At 35.8% G+C, this 17,821-nt stretch overlaps 1 protein-coding gene across 1 annotated transcript in view; it reads left to right on the top strand.

The window, feature by feature from the left end:
- LOC142340997 (serine/threonine-protein kinase H1 homolog) overlaps window positions 1–17,821 on the top strand; it is a 115,652-nt gene that overhangs the window by 30,455 nt on the left and 67,376 nt on the right. The window contains exons 3-4 of the mRNA XM_075391805.1: window positions 10,073–10,309; window positions 10,981–11,138. Coding sequence (XP_075247920.1) covers window positions 10,073–10,309; window positions 10,981–11,138 — 395 coding nt within the window. The remainder of the gene's footprint in view (window positions 1–10,072; window positions 10,310–10,980; window positions 11,139–17,821) is intronic.

Below are 17,821 nucleotides of genomic sequence, written 5' to 3'. Positions count from 1 at the left end.
TAAAACAAGTTGCCTACCATGCCTTTTACTTCCTCAAAAGGTTTGGAGATTGCTATTTCGACATTTCCCAAACTGAAAAGCGTTTGGTCAGGGCAACTTTAAAAACGTACGAGAGAACCGGAACATATGTGTTTCTAAAGTTGTTCAAGAAAGTGGCCGAGGATTACGAGTTTGAACTGAGAATTTCTCTGACTCTAGAAGCGTTTGGAAATTTAGTCAAAAAATCAGAAAAAATACGTGAATCTGCAACGCAAGATTCTCCATCAAAACCACCCCCAGCAAAGAAGCAGAACTTTGATCAGTGTAGTAAAGATGGTGGAAGCAATGTTTGAGCGCTCCCACAACTATTTCAAACAATTTCAAAAGCAGTTCAAGTTTTTATTTGCTGACGAAAAGCCAGACACTTATTTTCAACTTCAACGAGTCTGGAATTTAAAGGAGATACATTTTCAAAATTACAGCTGCCGTTGACTTTAATAACAAATCTGGAGAGAAAATGGATACAGCAAATGTACGCAAGCGACTTCCACCCTTAGCAACAGCGGCAACCAAACTACCAAAATCTACAGCGGTCACTAGCGGAATCTCATAAACATTGGCAAGATCTACATCAATTGTACCACAGAAAACAATTCACAATTTTTTGTGTTCTACAATTTCTTCGAAAATTTCTTCGAGTGTTCCTCATTCTGGTGCTTTTTGTCAGATTATAGATATATTTATGATTGTTTATGGAAAACTAAACATAGATTCTGATTTACTATTTGTTCGTTTTGTATATGAAGAAAAATTCAGTTTTAAAAAAAATTTATTTCACAATGTTAGTTTTGTTAGAGCATGTGAAGAGCAAAGCGAATCAATTGAAAATCTACAATTTACAACTCGTCTATTATCAAATATTAAATGAGCAATAAAAATGCAAAAGAGTCCGCGCAATTCTTGAGTTTTGACTTTGAATTGGTTGGTTTCAAGTAATTGGTGAAACTGTACATTATTTTTTGCAAGTCGTTGATAAATATTCTTGTAAGAAGACAAGGATCGTCCAAGGGGATCAGCAAACAGAAGATGGTTGCTTTTTTTACAAATGAGGAGCCAGTGCGTGCCAGGACTTTTAGATTTTGACGCGTTTACTATTAAAAAAGTGTTTGATTTGAGGTGTATTTGCAGCAGACACTTTTCCTTCAAAATTGAAATTTGAAGGAAAATTGTCTGCTGCAAATACACCTCGAAATTTGTGCTTTAGTTTTTGACATCTCTGAATTAAACCATTAATGTCGTCATCGTCCATCAGTTTGTTAGAATATGATTTTTTGACACTCGTCGCGCAGTATCAACAAAAGTTGTACTAGCTTTTTCTCCAATGATAAAAATTTCAATGTTGGTCGGTAAGGCCGCTGAAAACTTCAACTCGATAGATATGGAACAGTTTGTTAGCTCCGGATGTATAAAATCATGAGAAGCTTGTTGGGTGCTAGTCAGATCAATTACCATTATAAAATGGTTGGGATAGTCTGACAGACTTATTCCGTGTCCATTGTCAATATAGGCTAAATCTGATATTGTATTAAATTAAAGGCGTTTGTTATCAGTTGTAGATATTGGGCTATCAGCCACTGGTAACCCTTTGCGATAAATATATATCTGTTCCAAGTCAAATTTTTGAAAATTTAATGGATTTTGCATGTTGTTGCCCAAAAAAGCTTCGTTTGTATTGAGACAACTGGCTGATCTTCGGATTGGCTCTCGTGCAAAAATATCCTCTTGCTTCCAACTATGCAGACCAGTTGAAGCCAAAAACGTCTTTGTCAAAGTTTCAAAGTAGGGATAGTCAGCAGGGCTAGTAAGCAAGGTTTTTTCAATGGCAGACGCGTCTCGTCATTCAATTTCATCTTGCAAACGTACAAATTAGCTTCAACAATTTTCACCTTGTAATGTTTTGCAGCATCATCGGAAACGATAACAAAATCATCCATCGATCTTCTGAATGCAATACGAAGTGTTACACCACTGAGCAAATGTTTATCACATGTGAAAAAGTCTACCGCTACTTTACCATAAAAAGTGCATTCTGCTGACTCTCTGACCGAGTTTTTTCTTCGAGCAATTTCACCTGCTTTTATTGCAGATGGATCTTCTTCCGAAGAATAGCCTTGACATGCCAACCAAGTGTTCTTTGCATCTTTGTTATGTGAGAACTCAGTTTCTATAAAACTCTTGTGTGCGTAGTTTCCATTTGCGTTAGAGATTTTCAACCCGTTGGCTGACACTGTGCAGTCAGAGAAAAGTGAATGCAACACATTATTGCAAAAGTAAGGAGCATCGGTTCTAGCAGTGTCAGCAGTAGCTGCTCCGTCATATTTGAGATCCGCTCCTGAAGACTGAAAATTTTGCCTTTGATTTCCAAAAAAATTTTGTAAATCAATAAAGTTGTTACGGTCACCAGTTGCCTCGAACTCTAACATGGGTCCAGCAGGACTATAAACAGGTCCCAATTTTTGTCACCAAGAGCGCCGGCTTCTCAAACGGATCCAAGGACCTACGGGTTGCTTCGTTTGGTAACAGGTTAGCGATCATATTTAACTTGAGAGAAGAAATCAGAGCGACTTCTTTTTGGAACTTTTTATTTTGAAATGACCAATTTTTGTTTGGTTAATGTTTTCCTTGGTGATTTTTACGAGCGACTCCTAATCGTTTTTCTTTGTTGCCGAAGTCTTGATCCCCCTGTTTGTTTTTCAACAGTGTTACTTATTGTATTTTTGAGTGCTTGTTTGGGTGATTTTTTACTGCTGACAACGTCTAACAACTCTGGAACACTTTGCCTTGGAAATCTTCTTGACGCGTGAACTGTTTCAGGGTTCAATGTTTTCAAACTTAGCTTGCTAGTTCTCTAAACCTCTTAATTGTGCCCCCTGTAAGGGCTTAGTTAGGGAAGGCGCTTTTCATTTTGTACCCTATGTGTACTCCACTGCCATCTGGAATGCCAGAAAAACCGATAATGCTCGGAATTTCTTTACTGGGAAAAGTAATTCCTTCATTTTTACCCATCAAAATTTCAAATTTTCCAGTTTTCTTGATCTCTCTGAATGAAAAGTTTGGTAGTCCAACAGTTCGTTTTATAGTAGTTAGTATGTCAACAACTGAGTTATATGTTCGCGTCATGATAGACAATTTCTCCCCGTTGTAAGGACGAGAGATCATTGGCTTCAGTAGCCCTTTTCTGGCTGTCTTCGTACCCTTTTAAGCTGTATACTACCATGTCTCCATTTACAATATGCTCAATTTTTGTGGGGAAAATGATCTCACTCAGAGCTACTCTCCAGTCACCAGCGAGTTGAATTTCATCATTGAAAAAGTTTCCAAATGAAGTGAGGGTGTTAGATTCAAAAATTTCCATTGAAGCAGATGAAATAACATGCACAGTGAATTCATCAGTGAAACGGTTTTCACTCATTTTTCTCTATACGAACAAGCTGTAACTCTGGTCGATAGAATTTACCTTCAATTTTGTCACCGTTTGCATCAATAAGTGAATACGTTGGTGGATTGAAGGTTGCTAAGCTTTCTACTTCAAATACTTCGTCGGTGAAAGATTGTTTATACCCTTTCCTGAAGGCTTCGTCCTTTTTGACAATTCTAACAAAATCTCCAACGTAAAATTTGGGTCTCTGAAACTTGATTGTTTAAGCGCTCAAAGAGAAAAGTCGTGGAACATCCTTTTTAGTGACTCTATTTGGAGCAACTTTGGTTACGCGGTTGACCCGTGAGTTAATGGTTTTCACAAATTGATCCAGTTTATCAATGTGCATCCACTTTTCTTCAAGGTACTTGTAGATAAAGTTTTTTAGTGATCGAATGGTTTCTCTCTGCGAATGCAGACTTTTTTCACAAAAAGTGCTGTTTTTCGTTTGTTGCATAAGGTTTTGAAGGCTCCAAGAAACTCTGTACCATCATCAACCCACACTTTTTGTGGTTGCTTGTTTTTTATCATTTTTTAAAGGCCGAGGCAGTTTCCGTTGCACACTTTGTTTTTAAGGGATCCACACGAAGGTATCTGGAAAGACAGTCGACCGCAACCAATAAATATTGAACATTTCTGTTGTATTTTGCTGGTTTATCCACATAAGCCAAGTCAACGGACCAAATTTCATTTATGTCTTTTACTATTACTTTAAGTCGTAAACGAATTGGGCTATATTTTGTAAAAGATGGCTTGGTTTCCAAGTATGTCTTAACTTTACCAAACGGTAATTTGCTTTAGGTTTTTAATCGGGTTGGGTTTCCAAACGATGCAGGTCCCTTCAAATACAGTTGGTCCAACGTTTTTTCTCAGAAGAAGTAAGACTTTTTTGCTTTTTGGTATCGTCTTTTGCCGTCTTTTTTCTTGTGCCTGTTTTTGTTTGGTTGGAAACTTGATAACCGCTTCCTGATTGTCCTCGTGGGCTTGCAAAAATGTCTTCTTCAGATGCTTCCAATATCTGTTTGGCATAGGTATTCGACACTAAATGAGGTGAAGGTACGAGAGCTAATAACGCTCTAGAATATTTTTGAATATCAATTTTTTTTGTTGACTGCTGTGTGTTATACAAAAAGTTGACGCTTTTAAGTCAAGTGTCAAGTGGTTGGTTATCAATATGAATGATACCACCTGGATCTTCAATGGATACGGTCGGGGATTATAATATCTTGTTGAGAATGATTTCTGCTCTTCCTATTTTGTTTTTCTCCACTCCCAAATCTCTCATTATTGACTGAAACGTTGCAGTTGTACTTTTTTTGACAATAAGTTCAATTTCACTGTCATCACTCATGGGCTCCTCTTTTTCCTCGTGATCTGTTTCAACATTTATGCTGGGTTCTGTCTGGACTGCTTCATCCTCTTTTTCACTTTTTCCGGTTTTTGAAACATGTTTCTTTGAATGAGAGACAATTGCGTGGCTTTCTGTTTGTAAACAGGATTATCAAAAATTTCACTTTTTGCCGGTTGTGTTGACATGAACATTCTTTTGGGAATTGAAATAAATTCTTCAGTATACGTTATCACTTCCTTAGATGAAGGTAACACGAGAGAGCAATACCTTTCAGAAGAACCGTGTTTTTAGAAAAAATCTGCCTTTTATTTTATAAACTTGTTTGTTTAGATAAAAGTTTTTTTAAATGAATTTTCATGGCCTTGAATTGAAGGTTTCATGACGGGAACGTTACTGTTGACAACATTAAGCAAACACTCGCAAAGAAAGTTAAACTATTTAGTGCCGACTTGATTAGTTCTTTTGATTTTATGTCTGATGTCTCTAACATTCGCCGCAGCATACAAAGCTCTTTCTCTCTCATTACTCAAATTGGTTATAACAGCTTTAGCTGGGGGAAGGTAAAAAACGGATGGTCCTGATGGAACAATATTGGAGCAGTAACGTAAAACGTCCGGTGTTTTTGGATCCAGATCGATCAGTAAATGACCAAAGGGTTGTTTGGTTGCTAGCTTGTAGCTATCTCTAAAAAATTGCGTGTTATTAAGCTGTCGACCAATTAAACCAATCTGTTGAATGTCACGGGGTTATTTAAATAAAATGATGTGTGTTGTATTAAGATCAATAGTTCGTGACTATTTACTTTGTTGAAATAAATTGTGTTTTACGTAAATTACACTAATGTTTTTGTGACGTCCTGCTGTAGCCAATTTCGAAAACTCTTTGTCATTGAAAATTTCTTCGCATGAATCGTCAAACACCAACAGACAGTTTTCGAGCTCCGATATCAAATCGAAGCTTGAAAAATTGGTAAACTGTATGTTTAATTTTGCCTCTAGTGACTTAAATTTGGGTTGTTCATGTTGGTAGAAATAAAAAATCGAGAGGAACTTTGGAGAAAGTGTTTTCGAGTAACATTCTGAAAATAAGCTGTTTTTCCACAACGTGACGGACAGCAAACGGCCATAAACAACCGGTCAGTTGTTGAAATGATTTTGTTCATAATTTTGGGTTGGGAAGAGCGTATCCAACTGTGCAACAAAGAAGAGAAAACCAAAATGTAGACTCTTCACATTCCAGCTGGAAAAACACAAGTTATACCAGAGAAACTATTATGAGAAAAATTATAATAAAAACTAATGCAATATAAACAACTTGATAAACAACCTGATGGTGGTATCCCTGAATTACAAAACCTCCATGATGGTCTTTCATGGTGATTATCATCAAACACTAAGTCAGTTATTGCCCCGCCCGTTTCTAACTGATCCTCTGCTTTACTCATTTCAAAATAAGTTTTTTAAAAAAAGGTAAATTTGGTTATTTCATTATATAAATTTCATAAGTTACAAATTGTGAGCTTTGATTATCATTAATAAAAGTAATGGTGTAGTTCGCATTTACTCTGTCAGTTTTGTCTCTGAAAACAATTGACTACGTTGTTCTTTTCAATTCTTTGTCTTATTTCAGCTGGAAGGCTCTTATCGTTCAGTGACATCAGAATTGGTACTGCACGCTTGGGCATAAGTAAAGGGGTTAGTTTCAGCTTTCGCATTTTCTCTTCCAAAGACATGGTACAATTGAAAGTACTCCAAAAGCGAAAGGTATTTCTTGAAGGCTTCTATTTCAGCTCCAGTACAAACAATTTGCTGTTTCCTCAGTACAGTTTGACCACGACTGTCAACTTTTTCCTCTTTGACAAATGTAACTGTTAATTGATTTTCATCCGCTATACAACTGTAAACCACTAAATTTGGGGACAAGTTCACTTGAAGTAGAGACGGTGCTGCTTTTTCGGACCGTCGATTCTTTCATTAGCCACAGGTAAAAAAGTGTAGCTTTTTTTCTTGCACAGTGTTCATTTCTTTGTCGCTTAGGACAGCTTAAAACATGTAAAGTACAAATTAGTGTCTCGTGAAAAAATTTCAAATTTTCAATTTTTGGACATAATAAAATCTCTAAATTGATAACGTCCTTCTTGAGAAGTTTCTGAAGAGTTTCTGTTTTTTCTGTTCCCTTTGCATAAAAAGTTGCCAAGGGAAATCGAAATGCTATGCTATCAGAAATTTGTTGCAAATAACAATATGGATAATCTCCACTCTCCCAATTCAAACCGTTGAGATATTTTGACACCCAACTGTATGATCGTCTCTCACTCGGAGACAGTATGTTGAATGAAGTTGGGGGTAAAAATGACACAGTATCGCAATAATTTTCTGTCGAAACAGCTAGTTCTTTGATAATAAAACCAGACTTTTTATGTCGAAAGCCTTCAAAATCAAGAACAACTGCTCGTGATTTCAACATTCCAGCAAACTGAATAAATTGCTTTTAAAAGTTTTTACATACAGACAGAAGGCAAGTCCTGTCACGTGATCAAGGTACTCGTTTGTCACTGGACAGGGTAGGACATACGAATAGCGCGGTCCTTTTTCACTATATTTAAAGACAAAACCTGAAGCGTCGTGAAGTATAGCATGTAACCTCAAAATTTTGTAAGACTTGAAATACTTGTCCAGAGAAGAATTATCAATACCAATCAGTCCACCGTAGGGTCTCATTTTCATCGCAATATCCAAACCAAGGTCAGGATCCAAGTACTGACATGTTGGCAAGAAATAAACAAACCTTTCACCGTATTGAGAATAATCCTTTTTCAATTCCTTGTAAATTTTGTAAATAGCTTTCAAATCAACCGTCGCTAGGGTTGTCATGACGGAGAAATGAGTTTCAAGGCGGCCTAATCCCCTTAATCCCTTTCCGTCTAGGATAACCCCCTATTATCCCATGTTTAAGTATCGTAGGATAACCTTCCTCCCTTGAGACAGTATTTACTTACTACTAATAACTAAGGAGAAAAAAACTTCAAAATTACAAAAAAATAGAAAATTTGACCTCGGAAAGATGTCATTCTGGGCAAAGTATCGGCATCTATGATGTCTGGAACTTTGTTGTATTACATATACTCGTAAAGTGCACAAAAATTTCTTTAAAATAATATCAAGAAATCAAAAAATTGAGTGTCTGCTGAAGGAAAATTAAGCTCCAGATTTTGACAAAAATCAATTTTTTCAAAGTTTTGTTGGCTCAAATTTTGATTTTAATACAAGTCCATTGTTACTAAAATGTTTCAAATAGCTGACTCCCTAAACTCGATACTCAAATTTCGCATGCTTTTAAATTCTATTTTTCCAATGGTTATCAAAAAACCTAAAGTAGGCAATAATCGCTTTCTTTGACTTTTTGAACTCTTTCACAATTTTAAACTCTAATTCTGAAGTCTTTTAAAATTCTTAACTTTGAACTCCGAAAGAGATCATTTTGAGCAGAAAAATTCCAAAATTTGATAAAACTTATTGTAATAATTGTATTCGTAAAAGGCCCAAAAGTAATTCATAATGATTGCAAGAAAATGCCAGTTTGAGGGTAGATTAGGCTCAAATTTTATTATTAAAACAAGTTATTTGTTGCTAAACAGAGCAAATTAATATTTTTCAGTTAGCCGAATTTATAGACTTGATAGCCATAACTTGTATGTTATTTGAAAAAGTTTCTAAAAGATTTGCGAATGAGACCAAGAAAATATCATATTGGCCCACAGTCTTTTCCACTTTTTTAATTTAACCTCAAATTTTAATATCAAAACAAATTAATTGTTATCAAAATCGGTTACCATCAAATACTCAAGTATATAGGCCTAATAATCTTTAATTTTTTTTTCGATATTTAGAAACTGGTTTTAAAACGGCTATAAAAAACTGAAGTAAATTTTTTATATTTTAGATCCGTATATTTTTTTAGATCCGTATATGTTCGCAGGTGACACAAATATTCTTTATGAATCAAACTTGGTAAATACTTATGCTTTGAATGATGAGCTCAATCAGATTGCATCATTGGTTTGCGGAAAAAAAGCTATGTTTGAATTCTTCAAAGACACAACTAATAAATTTTTCTAATATTAGTCTTGATGTCACTCTGAGCAGTAAAACTTCACATGAAACTCAACGAGTAAAGTACCTAGGTCTTTTTCTTGATCGTGAATTCAAATTTGATGGTCATATGAAAGAAATTGCAAAAAAGATTTCACCTCAAGTATTGTTCTTAAGCGAGTGAGAAAGTTTGTCACAAATAATTTTTTGCTTGTTTATTATACAACCTATATACTGCCTATCATGTCGTATGGTTTGTTACTGTATGGATGGACCTCAAAAATTAAATTGAATCGATTATACGTAATCCAGAAAAAAATTTACGAATAATTTTTATTATACGAATAATACGACTAATTTACTATAAAGGCCGATGTGAACACATTAATGAGTATTTTTCGAAAAGTGACGTGTTATCCATATACGAACTTTACATAAAAGAGTTCATCGAGTACACTTTGATCTGTGTTCAATTTAGCAAATGCGTTTGGTTTTACAAGATCGAACACAGCAGGTAAACTTAATGTACCTAAGATTAAAAATAGTGCTAAAAAACTCACTTACGTACAGACGTCTGGTTCTGTACAATAGAATTATTGGTGTTAATTTAAAAGATATTTTATCTTCGAAATTTTAGTGCGTTTTCAATTTCAATTTTTGTTACGGACAAGTGCTTGGTTGAAAATAACAATAGCTTTTTGTTCGGTTTCCTTGTTGGGTTAGATAGAACAAGTGTTTTTGTTCTCTGTAACAGTTTTTTCATTGGTTATTTATGTCAACTAGTGTTTGACTTAGTAAAAATTATATCCTATTTTTAATAAGTTTATGAATCTTGCAATTTGAAGAAACAGGTTTAAAAATCTCATATTTTGTAAATACGATTCTCCCCTCCAATGTTTCTGTAGCTCCATATACTCATTTCTCTTTTCTATATCCGGCATGATTGATTGAAAGAGTAGAGAATTAATTACCGCAATCATCCTTGGATCTAGAGAAAAGAGTCACCCATGGCCCATGCATCCCTTAGTTGAAGATAGGCCAAACTGCTCAGGCTATTCCGAAGAACACCAACTTAGAGATTTTAACGCACATACGAACGTGAAAAGTTTCTTTCTTTCATTGCACTCTCAATTGGACAATTAATTCTTGAGAAGTTTACTTGCGAATTTTTAGGGCATTTCACTGAAGCAGATGCAACTCGCTGTCTCAAAATGGTGCTGGAAGGCGTGCTTTACCTTCATAAGCTGGGAATAACTCACCGTGATCTCAAACCAGAGAACTTATTGTTCTATCACCCGGGCCACGATTCAAAGATAATTATTACCGACTTTGGCCTATCTTGCTCTCGCAAGTCTGGTCAAAATCAGCTGATGAGAACCACGTGTGGTACCCCCGAATACATTGCACCTGGTTAGTGTTCAGTCATTTGATTTGTAATTGAAAGTGATGGCCAAAATTGAACATCCATAGCATCAAATTTTGGATCACCTGTCTCCTTTTTATAGCTGCGAAGCTGTAAGCTGTGCTTAGCTATATTGCGGTGATCTTGGTTTTTGCTACGTCGTCTGGCGCTCTTTTTCGCTTTACATTTTTTTCACGCCACACACTTCATAAGAGCAATTTTACCAATCTTTTTGTGCCGCTATTTCACTGATCTTTTTGCTACTTTTATGTCACTCTAAATTACTTCTAATTTTATTAAGACCAATACAGGACTCCTATAGAATGATCTATGTTAATAATAAAGTATGGCGACCAAAATAAAATGACGAATTTAAATTTTTAGTTTTGAAAACTCTTTAATAATGTTGGCAACTGCATCAATTCAATTCTGTATGTGTTGCTATCTATATTCTACATCACGAAACTCTGTTTCGCAGGTATTTCGGCAATCTGCCGGCTATGTTTTAATTGCTTAATTGCTGGGAATATCGAAAATCAACTCATAAACTCATAGGTTTTTTTTTCCTGTTGAAACCGGGGGGGGGGGGGGGGGGGGGGTGAAGCTGCATGTAAGGTTGTGTCCAGTTATTGAGAACTAAACCGATTGGTTTCTCTCAACTTACTCAATTTCTGCCTAGAAATCTTGATGAGAAAGCCGTATACAAATGCAGTTGACCTTTGGGCCATTGGAGTGATCACCTACATTCTACTTAGTGGCACAATGCCTTTTGACGATGACAACAAGACTCGTCTCTACCGGACAATTATTAGAGCCCACTACAACTTCAGAGGATCTGTAAGCTTTTACTTTTTCGGGGTTTGAGATCAGTTTCTCCGAAGCCTGGGAGGAGAAAAACAAAACTTAAAATTGCCTTTTATGAATTCTTTTAACACGCTCTATTATGAATTCTTCCCAGAATAATAGTACACAAAAAACTTAACAAATAGAGTATATTATACCTTTTGTGTTTTGAATCAGGAGGTCCCGACTTCGCCACTCGGCTGCCGCCTTTTTTAGAGAGTTGTAGTATCACGCTTTAGCTTTTGATTGGTTGATAAAAAATTAGAAAATTGAAAAATATTACACGCTGTAAAATGTATAATTTCAGTCACTACCACTACCGTTCAGTTGCTTATATACAACCCCCTATTGACGCAGAATTTAACTAGCAGAAATCAGAACGTTTTTGCCTTGTAACCCACACTTGGAAAAATACAGCAAAAGACTGAAAAACATTTACTAAAACTAAAGCATTTGTAGAATAGGAGTACCACTAGTAAGCTCCTTAATACAGGAGATGCCACTTGGTGACAGAGATTTGGAACTTTTTTCAGCCTGAATAGCACCCTCCACGATTTAGCTTGTGCAGCCCATAAACAAAAACCCACACTTGTGATTCAAATAACATTCAAATAACAGCCAAAGTTGAAACTATATGGCATTCACCCGCCGGCATTCAAATAGCATCACATTTGAGGAAAACTCAGAACAAGTTAAATTCAGTTACTCCGGAATACAACCTCTGTACAACTCAGTAATCTTTATTACATGGAACTGGCTTTTACAACACCATGCACCAAAACTTAAACCAAACAACAGTAAGTTGTTTAAGTATCCAATTAGACCACATAATGCGCTTTGAAAACGGCGCAGACAAGACGTTTACTTATCACATGTTTTGATGCAACTTTTTTGGCAAAAACTCAAAAACCATGGCAGGCAAATCCCTTATGTTCACCTGAGATGTTTCACTGGATTATCAAATGGAACGTGGGAACAATTTGAAGGCCTGCTCTGATCAAGCATTGCCGTATCAAGAATATCTGAAGATCCTATCACCAAAGAGCATATACCTTCTAGATCTTGATGGGAACGCACTTAACTTTTATCTCCTGCTTCAGAAAGGCACGCGAAATGACCTGCATAAGTAGTATATAGATGAGCGGAGCTGCCCGGGGGGGGGGGTGGTGACCCACATGTTTTAAGATAGGCTATAGCGATTTCAAATCATTTTGGTCACCGATCAATTATCACAGTAATGTATAAAGATAGGTAATAGATTTTACATGTATTAAGATTTGATTTTTGATAGTATTGTATAAAAATGGGTAATAGGTTTTACATGTATTAACATTAGAGTTATGGGAACAACGTATAAAGATAAGTAATAGATTTTACATGAATTAAGATCTGATTTTTGACAGTAATTTATAAAGATAGGTTTTAGATTTTACACGCATTAAGATTGCAAATAAGACAACATCGCATTAAGATTGGTAATAGGTCTTATGTATAAGATTTCTCATTAAATTTTTCATCACAAAATAACAAAAAAAAAGATTAACAGATAGCAAATTGGAAAATGAAGCTGTGTTATATTTTTAATTGCTCTTGAACGCAGTTCATAGCTATTATTGTAAACTTGTGTGTCTTTTTTATGCAAGTCTTTCACTTGACATTTTTGCGCTTTTCTTCTAGAACATTCTTTGACTGCTAAAGTGAATTTTTCACGCTTTCGTTCTTCATTTTTGAGTGATCGCTAGTGCTCCAAAGTTGCTAATATAAAAGCGGTTGGAGCATGGCAAAATTAAGTGACTCGTAGCCAAGTTGGTAGTGAGTTTGGTCATGGAGCGAGAGGTCAGTGGTTCGAGTCTCGGTGGGGTCAAAGTTTTTTGCACCCATAAAGAAAAAATTGGTCTAGACTAAAGAGCATCAATTAAAGTGCCTCGCATGTCGTTCATGAGCAATTCTTCCGACATTTGTCGGTTTATGTTTTTCTTTCAAGATGAGTCATCTTTTTATGCTAATGTTTTAAGTTACTTGGTAGCAAACAGTGGTCAATAAGACTAAGTGTAAGGCCGAAAATTCTACAGTGCTAATACACTTTCAAATATTCTGATTAGCACCTGTGTTGAGAATAAGCTTATTCTAAATAAAGAGGTTTCTATAAAATGACTATCGATCAAACTCATGATTGTAATTAATAGTTCCTAAATCACATATTTATTATGAATGATGTCACAGCAAACTATAGCTATTTTCAGAGACTGTACAGGTAAAAAGGATTATCTCAAAGAACTGATAAAAACGAAACAAAACAATCAACTCAACTCTGGGTTAACTGGAAGAAAAATGGATCAAAATAGACCTCTGTTGAACTAATAACATTTTATAGGTCTCCTTATATGGATGTCTACATTGATACACACAAAAAGTTCTTATTGATAGCTACGATGAAAGTTATTCAGTCAGAAGTGCTAGAACAAAAGGGACTTGTTTCTTTTCCAGGTGTTTCTTTATTTCAGAAGAGTAAGTCGTGCTTGATTTTTTCATCCAGGGTTGTCTCAGATCTGGTCAACACCTTGCGAAATAAGTCAGAAAACTTTTACATGCTCAGCTTGAACTTTAAAAACCCGGTTCGGGTTTCCCATCAAGAATGATTACTTTAAACAGTGGACTCATCAATTTGAAAAAACTTTATTATAATCACATCACATGTTCACAAGCGGACAATTGATTTAAATGTATAAAATGAATGAATCAGAAAAGAATCAGAAAATTTAGATTATCAAAGGTGTCGTATGAATTCCATCTGCATCCACAATTCGTTTTGGATAGAAAAACGAGTCCTTTTTTTGTTTGCTCATAGGTTAGAATTTGGTGATTTATAGTTCTGAATCCTCTGTTAGTTGAGGCTATATTCACTGCATCGTCCAGGACTCGTCTGTATTTCTGTAAAGGTCCATCACTGTTTTCTTCCAGAACACTCTTGTTAAGTCCTTTGCTGCTGAACTTAGTTTTGTTCGTTACTGAATTATAGCAACAGTACGTTTTGCTACATAAACATAGCATTTCAGTACATCGGAATTCCTCTTTGAATAATCCAGGCTCACGCTTGTCATGTTTTATATGCTTATCGCAACAAGTTCTTGGGAAAAAATTACTTGTACTATTAGCATGAAAAAAATCTGTGCAGTCATTACTTCTCATCTCATTCCAAGTACTCCTCATTTCTGGTTTAATGCATTCATAGAGATTTTCATGAGCCAGTGCCAGATAGAGAATCAGTGTCCATTTCAAGCTCCTCAAATTTCTGAACATCACAGAACTTGTCAAAGAAATTGTAGTAGAGCTCCAGCATTCTCAGTTTTGCATACTGTAAGATAAAGAATCCAACAATTATTGGTTCACGATGCTCAACAGTGCTTTTTGCAAGCTCAACCTCATATATATCTGTCGAAACGTTGTTCAATCTTCTAAAAAGACGATTATTAATAGCTTTATGCGTCTTTTCATCGTTAAGATAAAGAGTTTCTGTGTGTCGACTTCGATCCATAATCTGATAACCATACGAGCTGTTCCCAAGTAATTTCATAGTTTCAGCAACAACGCTAGAGTCTGGATTTTCATCACCTTCTCGTCTTGCATCAACAACAGATTGTACAAAACCGTTGAAACATTTTTGCGGGATATACTCAAGGAATCTGTGGATTTTGGTACAGCGGAGACCCAGCTTCAAATAGAACTTTAATAATGGTGTTATGACTATTCCATTGTTTAGTTTGTAACTCGAAATCAACATTCGTTGTGGTTTTAACAATAAGGAGTTTCTTTCAGCATAATCCAGCATGAATTTACCTATATTCTCTCTTCCAACATCACAGTTTTTGAAAATTGGAGGAAAGTTTGCAAATCGTTCACGAAGCTCTTCAGGAACTTCTAAATCACACTGTACATATCCGAATAATTTATCTTCCTGTATCCGCATCAACAGCGTCTCACTGCTCAAAGGTATTTTGCAGGGGAAATTTTTTCTAACGTGGTTCTTCAACATGGAGTTTTTCTGAACATGATCCCACCATTCACATTCTCTAAAGCTTTCGTAACTTATCAGACTCACGCTTCCGGATACCATTCTCAAATTCGTCCTTATCAAGACTTGGTTGAGTTTCTCTACAGGGACAGAAATGGTAGTAGCATCCAAGGGCTTCAAAAATTGTTTGGCAGTGACTACAAAAGCCATCCACAGTAAAAGAATCAATTTTTTTCTGTTTTCCAGTTGTATAGAAGCTCTCAATAGTACATTCGGGTCTGTTTGCTTGATAGAAAGACATTACCATGTTCTCAAACTTCCTGATTTTGTTTTGACGAGCTTTGAACTTTTGAAGATTGCTATCAAACTCCCATCTAGTGTAGAGTCCAGTTGGCATCGCTTGGCACATGGAGAAGGGGTACAATTGGCTAGCATCTATTCCAAGTATTGCTTTACAGACATTATTTGACCTCCGGATGAATGTTTTGTCTACAACAGCTTTCCTCGTAAACACTATTGATGGACCACCAGTCATTTCACTTCGTATTTTCTCATGCAAGTCTTTGTCAGCTTCGATGAAAGGGTAAAACTTTCTATCAGTTGAATTATGAAGACAGATATTTGCCAAATTGGGTAGTGTACACCCAAGCTTTAACATATCAATTTTCTGATCGTGATAAAATTTCATCATTTTCTTCATTGCTTGCAAAGTTGGTACAACATCTTTGTTGTTATACCAACGAAGGAAATCTCGAAAAGTTTTCATTTTCTCCACCTTCCACAACTCTTCTAGGAGAGCATAGTTTTCTATTCCAGTTCTAGGCTTTTCTTTCAGTCCCATTTCCCGGAGAACTACCGACTCTTCTTTTCCAGATTTAATCAACTTTTCGAACTGAGCGAAATCTTTTTCCAGTGGATTTAGGTTTTTCAGTTTGCTGAAGAAGGAATCGTAATGTGGAAGATGGCTACAGTCAAGTTTCGATGGCGAATCAAACCATTCATATGGGAAATATCCTTTTGTCTCTTCTGATTGATATGCTTTCAGAAAGGAGTCCAGGGTTGTTGCTCCACCGAGAAAATTTACTATATCGAGAAATTGAATATCCCGAAATTTGAAAGAAATAAATTGATTTGCCTTCTTGATTACCGTAGGTGTAACAGCTTTGTCGTTGAGGAGATGAGGAATGAGATAGCTTTTGATTAAATTCAGATCATACTTTCCACTGTTGAATCCAAAAACTGGTAGAGTGTCAACATAATTATTGAAATGACACTGGAGATCAAGGAGCTGCTTTTGTTGGTATCGTAAGAAATTTTTAGAAGCATTTCTATCTTCTGTTTCACTACTGATAATTGATTGAGTTTCGGAAATAATTTGCAGTCTGCAGGAAACATCATTCAACCTGGTTTTGATCTCTGATTCCACCTCCAAGAACTTGGATCTCACATCCACCTTGTTTTTTGCTGCTAGTATTTCCAGTTGAGCTACAAAGGATATGATGAGACGATTAGGATCGTTTTCGCATATGAAAACTGGTTGGTCCAACAAATTTGAAGAGATTGATACCGATACAGGTACATGAGTACCAATCCATGATGTTGTCGCTGTGTTATTGATATCCACTGAATGAACACATATTGCTTCGAAATCGAAGACGGCTGAATTTTTGAAGAGAGTATCATCTTCTGGATAAGCTATTGAGAAGTTGTCCAGCTTCTCAAACAATGTTTCTCGCAAAGAATAAACACCTCGCGGATAGACATTTTTCACTCGTTCTTTACAAGTTTTCAAGTGACGATTGAAGTTTCCGGAATGGTTGAAAAAGACATCACAGCTGGGACAACGAAACTTCTTGAAGAATTTGTTGATATCATTAACATAACAAATATGGTTGTTATACCGAAGCAATTTGATGTTTTTATCATATCTTTCAACGCTTCGTCGAACAAGTTCACCAATAATTTCACCATCTTCAATGTCAAAATCATAGACGAAAATATTTTGTTTTATCAGTTCTTCAATTATAGGAATTTGATCAAAGGAAACACCTGCAAAATGTTCGGGGTCGCAACCACTTGCAGTAACAAAATTGTGAAATATTTTAGTTGCATTTGGTTCAACATCTATTGATCCGAATAAATGAATTGCAATTGCACGGAATAAACACAAATTATCGTTATACGGTTCATCGTGTCCGTTTGAAACGAGACAATTAACCTCAGGGTTCCTTAACAATGGTTCTGGAAGTGGAGTATCAGTGCAACCCATAGGTATATTCGTAAGAAGCGCTGCAAAAACGGTAACATTTGTGATTACTGTGAACCGCCATTTTGAGTTTTGACGTTCTTTTGTACATGTTTCAATCAAGTCAAGTTTCTCGATTTTGTTCTGAAGGTTTAATAAGTCGTTTCTATTGCTTAGAAGAAAAGCTTGATCCAGGAGTAAGTTATTTTCATGCGGATAATAATATCGGTAATCGTTTGTCTCTACATTTCGCAAAATAAACCCCAAAGCTAGGTTAACTTTTGCAGCACATTTCAATTTTGTGAAAACTTCATCGATTTTTTCGTATCTTTTTGTTGTCCAAATCTGATAAACTGAAGTTGAAAACTTCTTGTCTACCATGCTCAGCATGCATATCGTTAAGTAAATGTTGACAGGCTG

This window comes from Convolutriloba macropyga, chromosome 6 (genome assembly GCF_964194025.1).
Source record: "Convolutriloba macropyga chromosome 6, txConMacr16.3, whole genome shotgun sequence".
NCBI classification, from domain to species: Eukaryota; Metazoa; Xenacoelomorpha; order Acoela; family Convolutidae; genus Convolutriloba; species Convolutriloba macropyga.
This window is presented reverse-complemented; position numbering and strand designations above follow the sequence as displayed.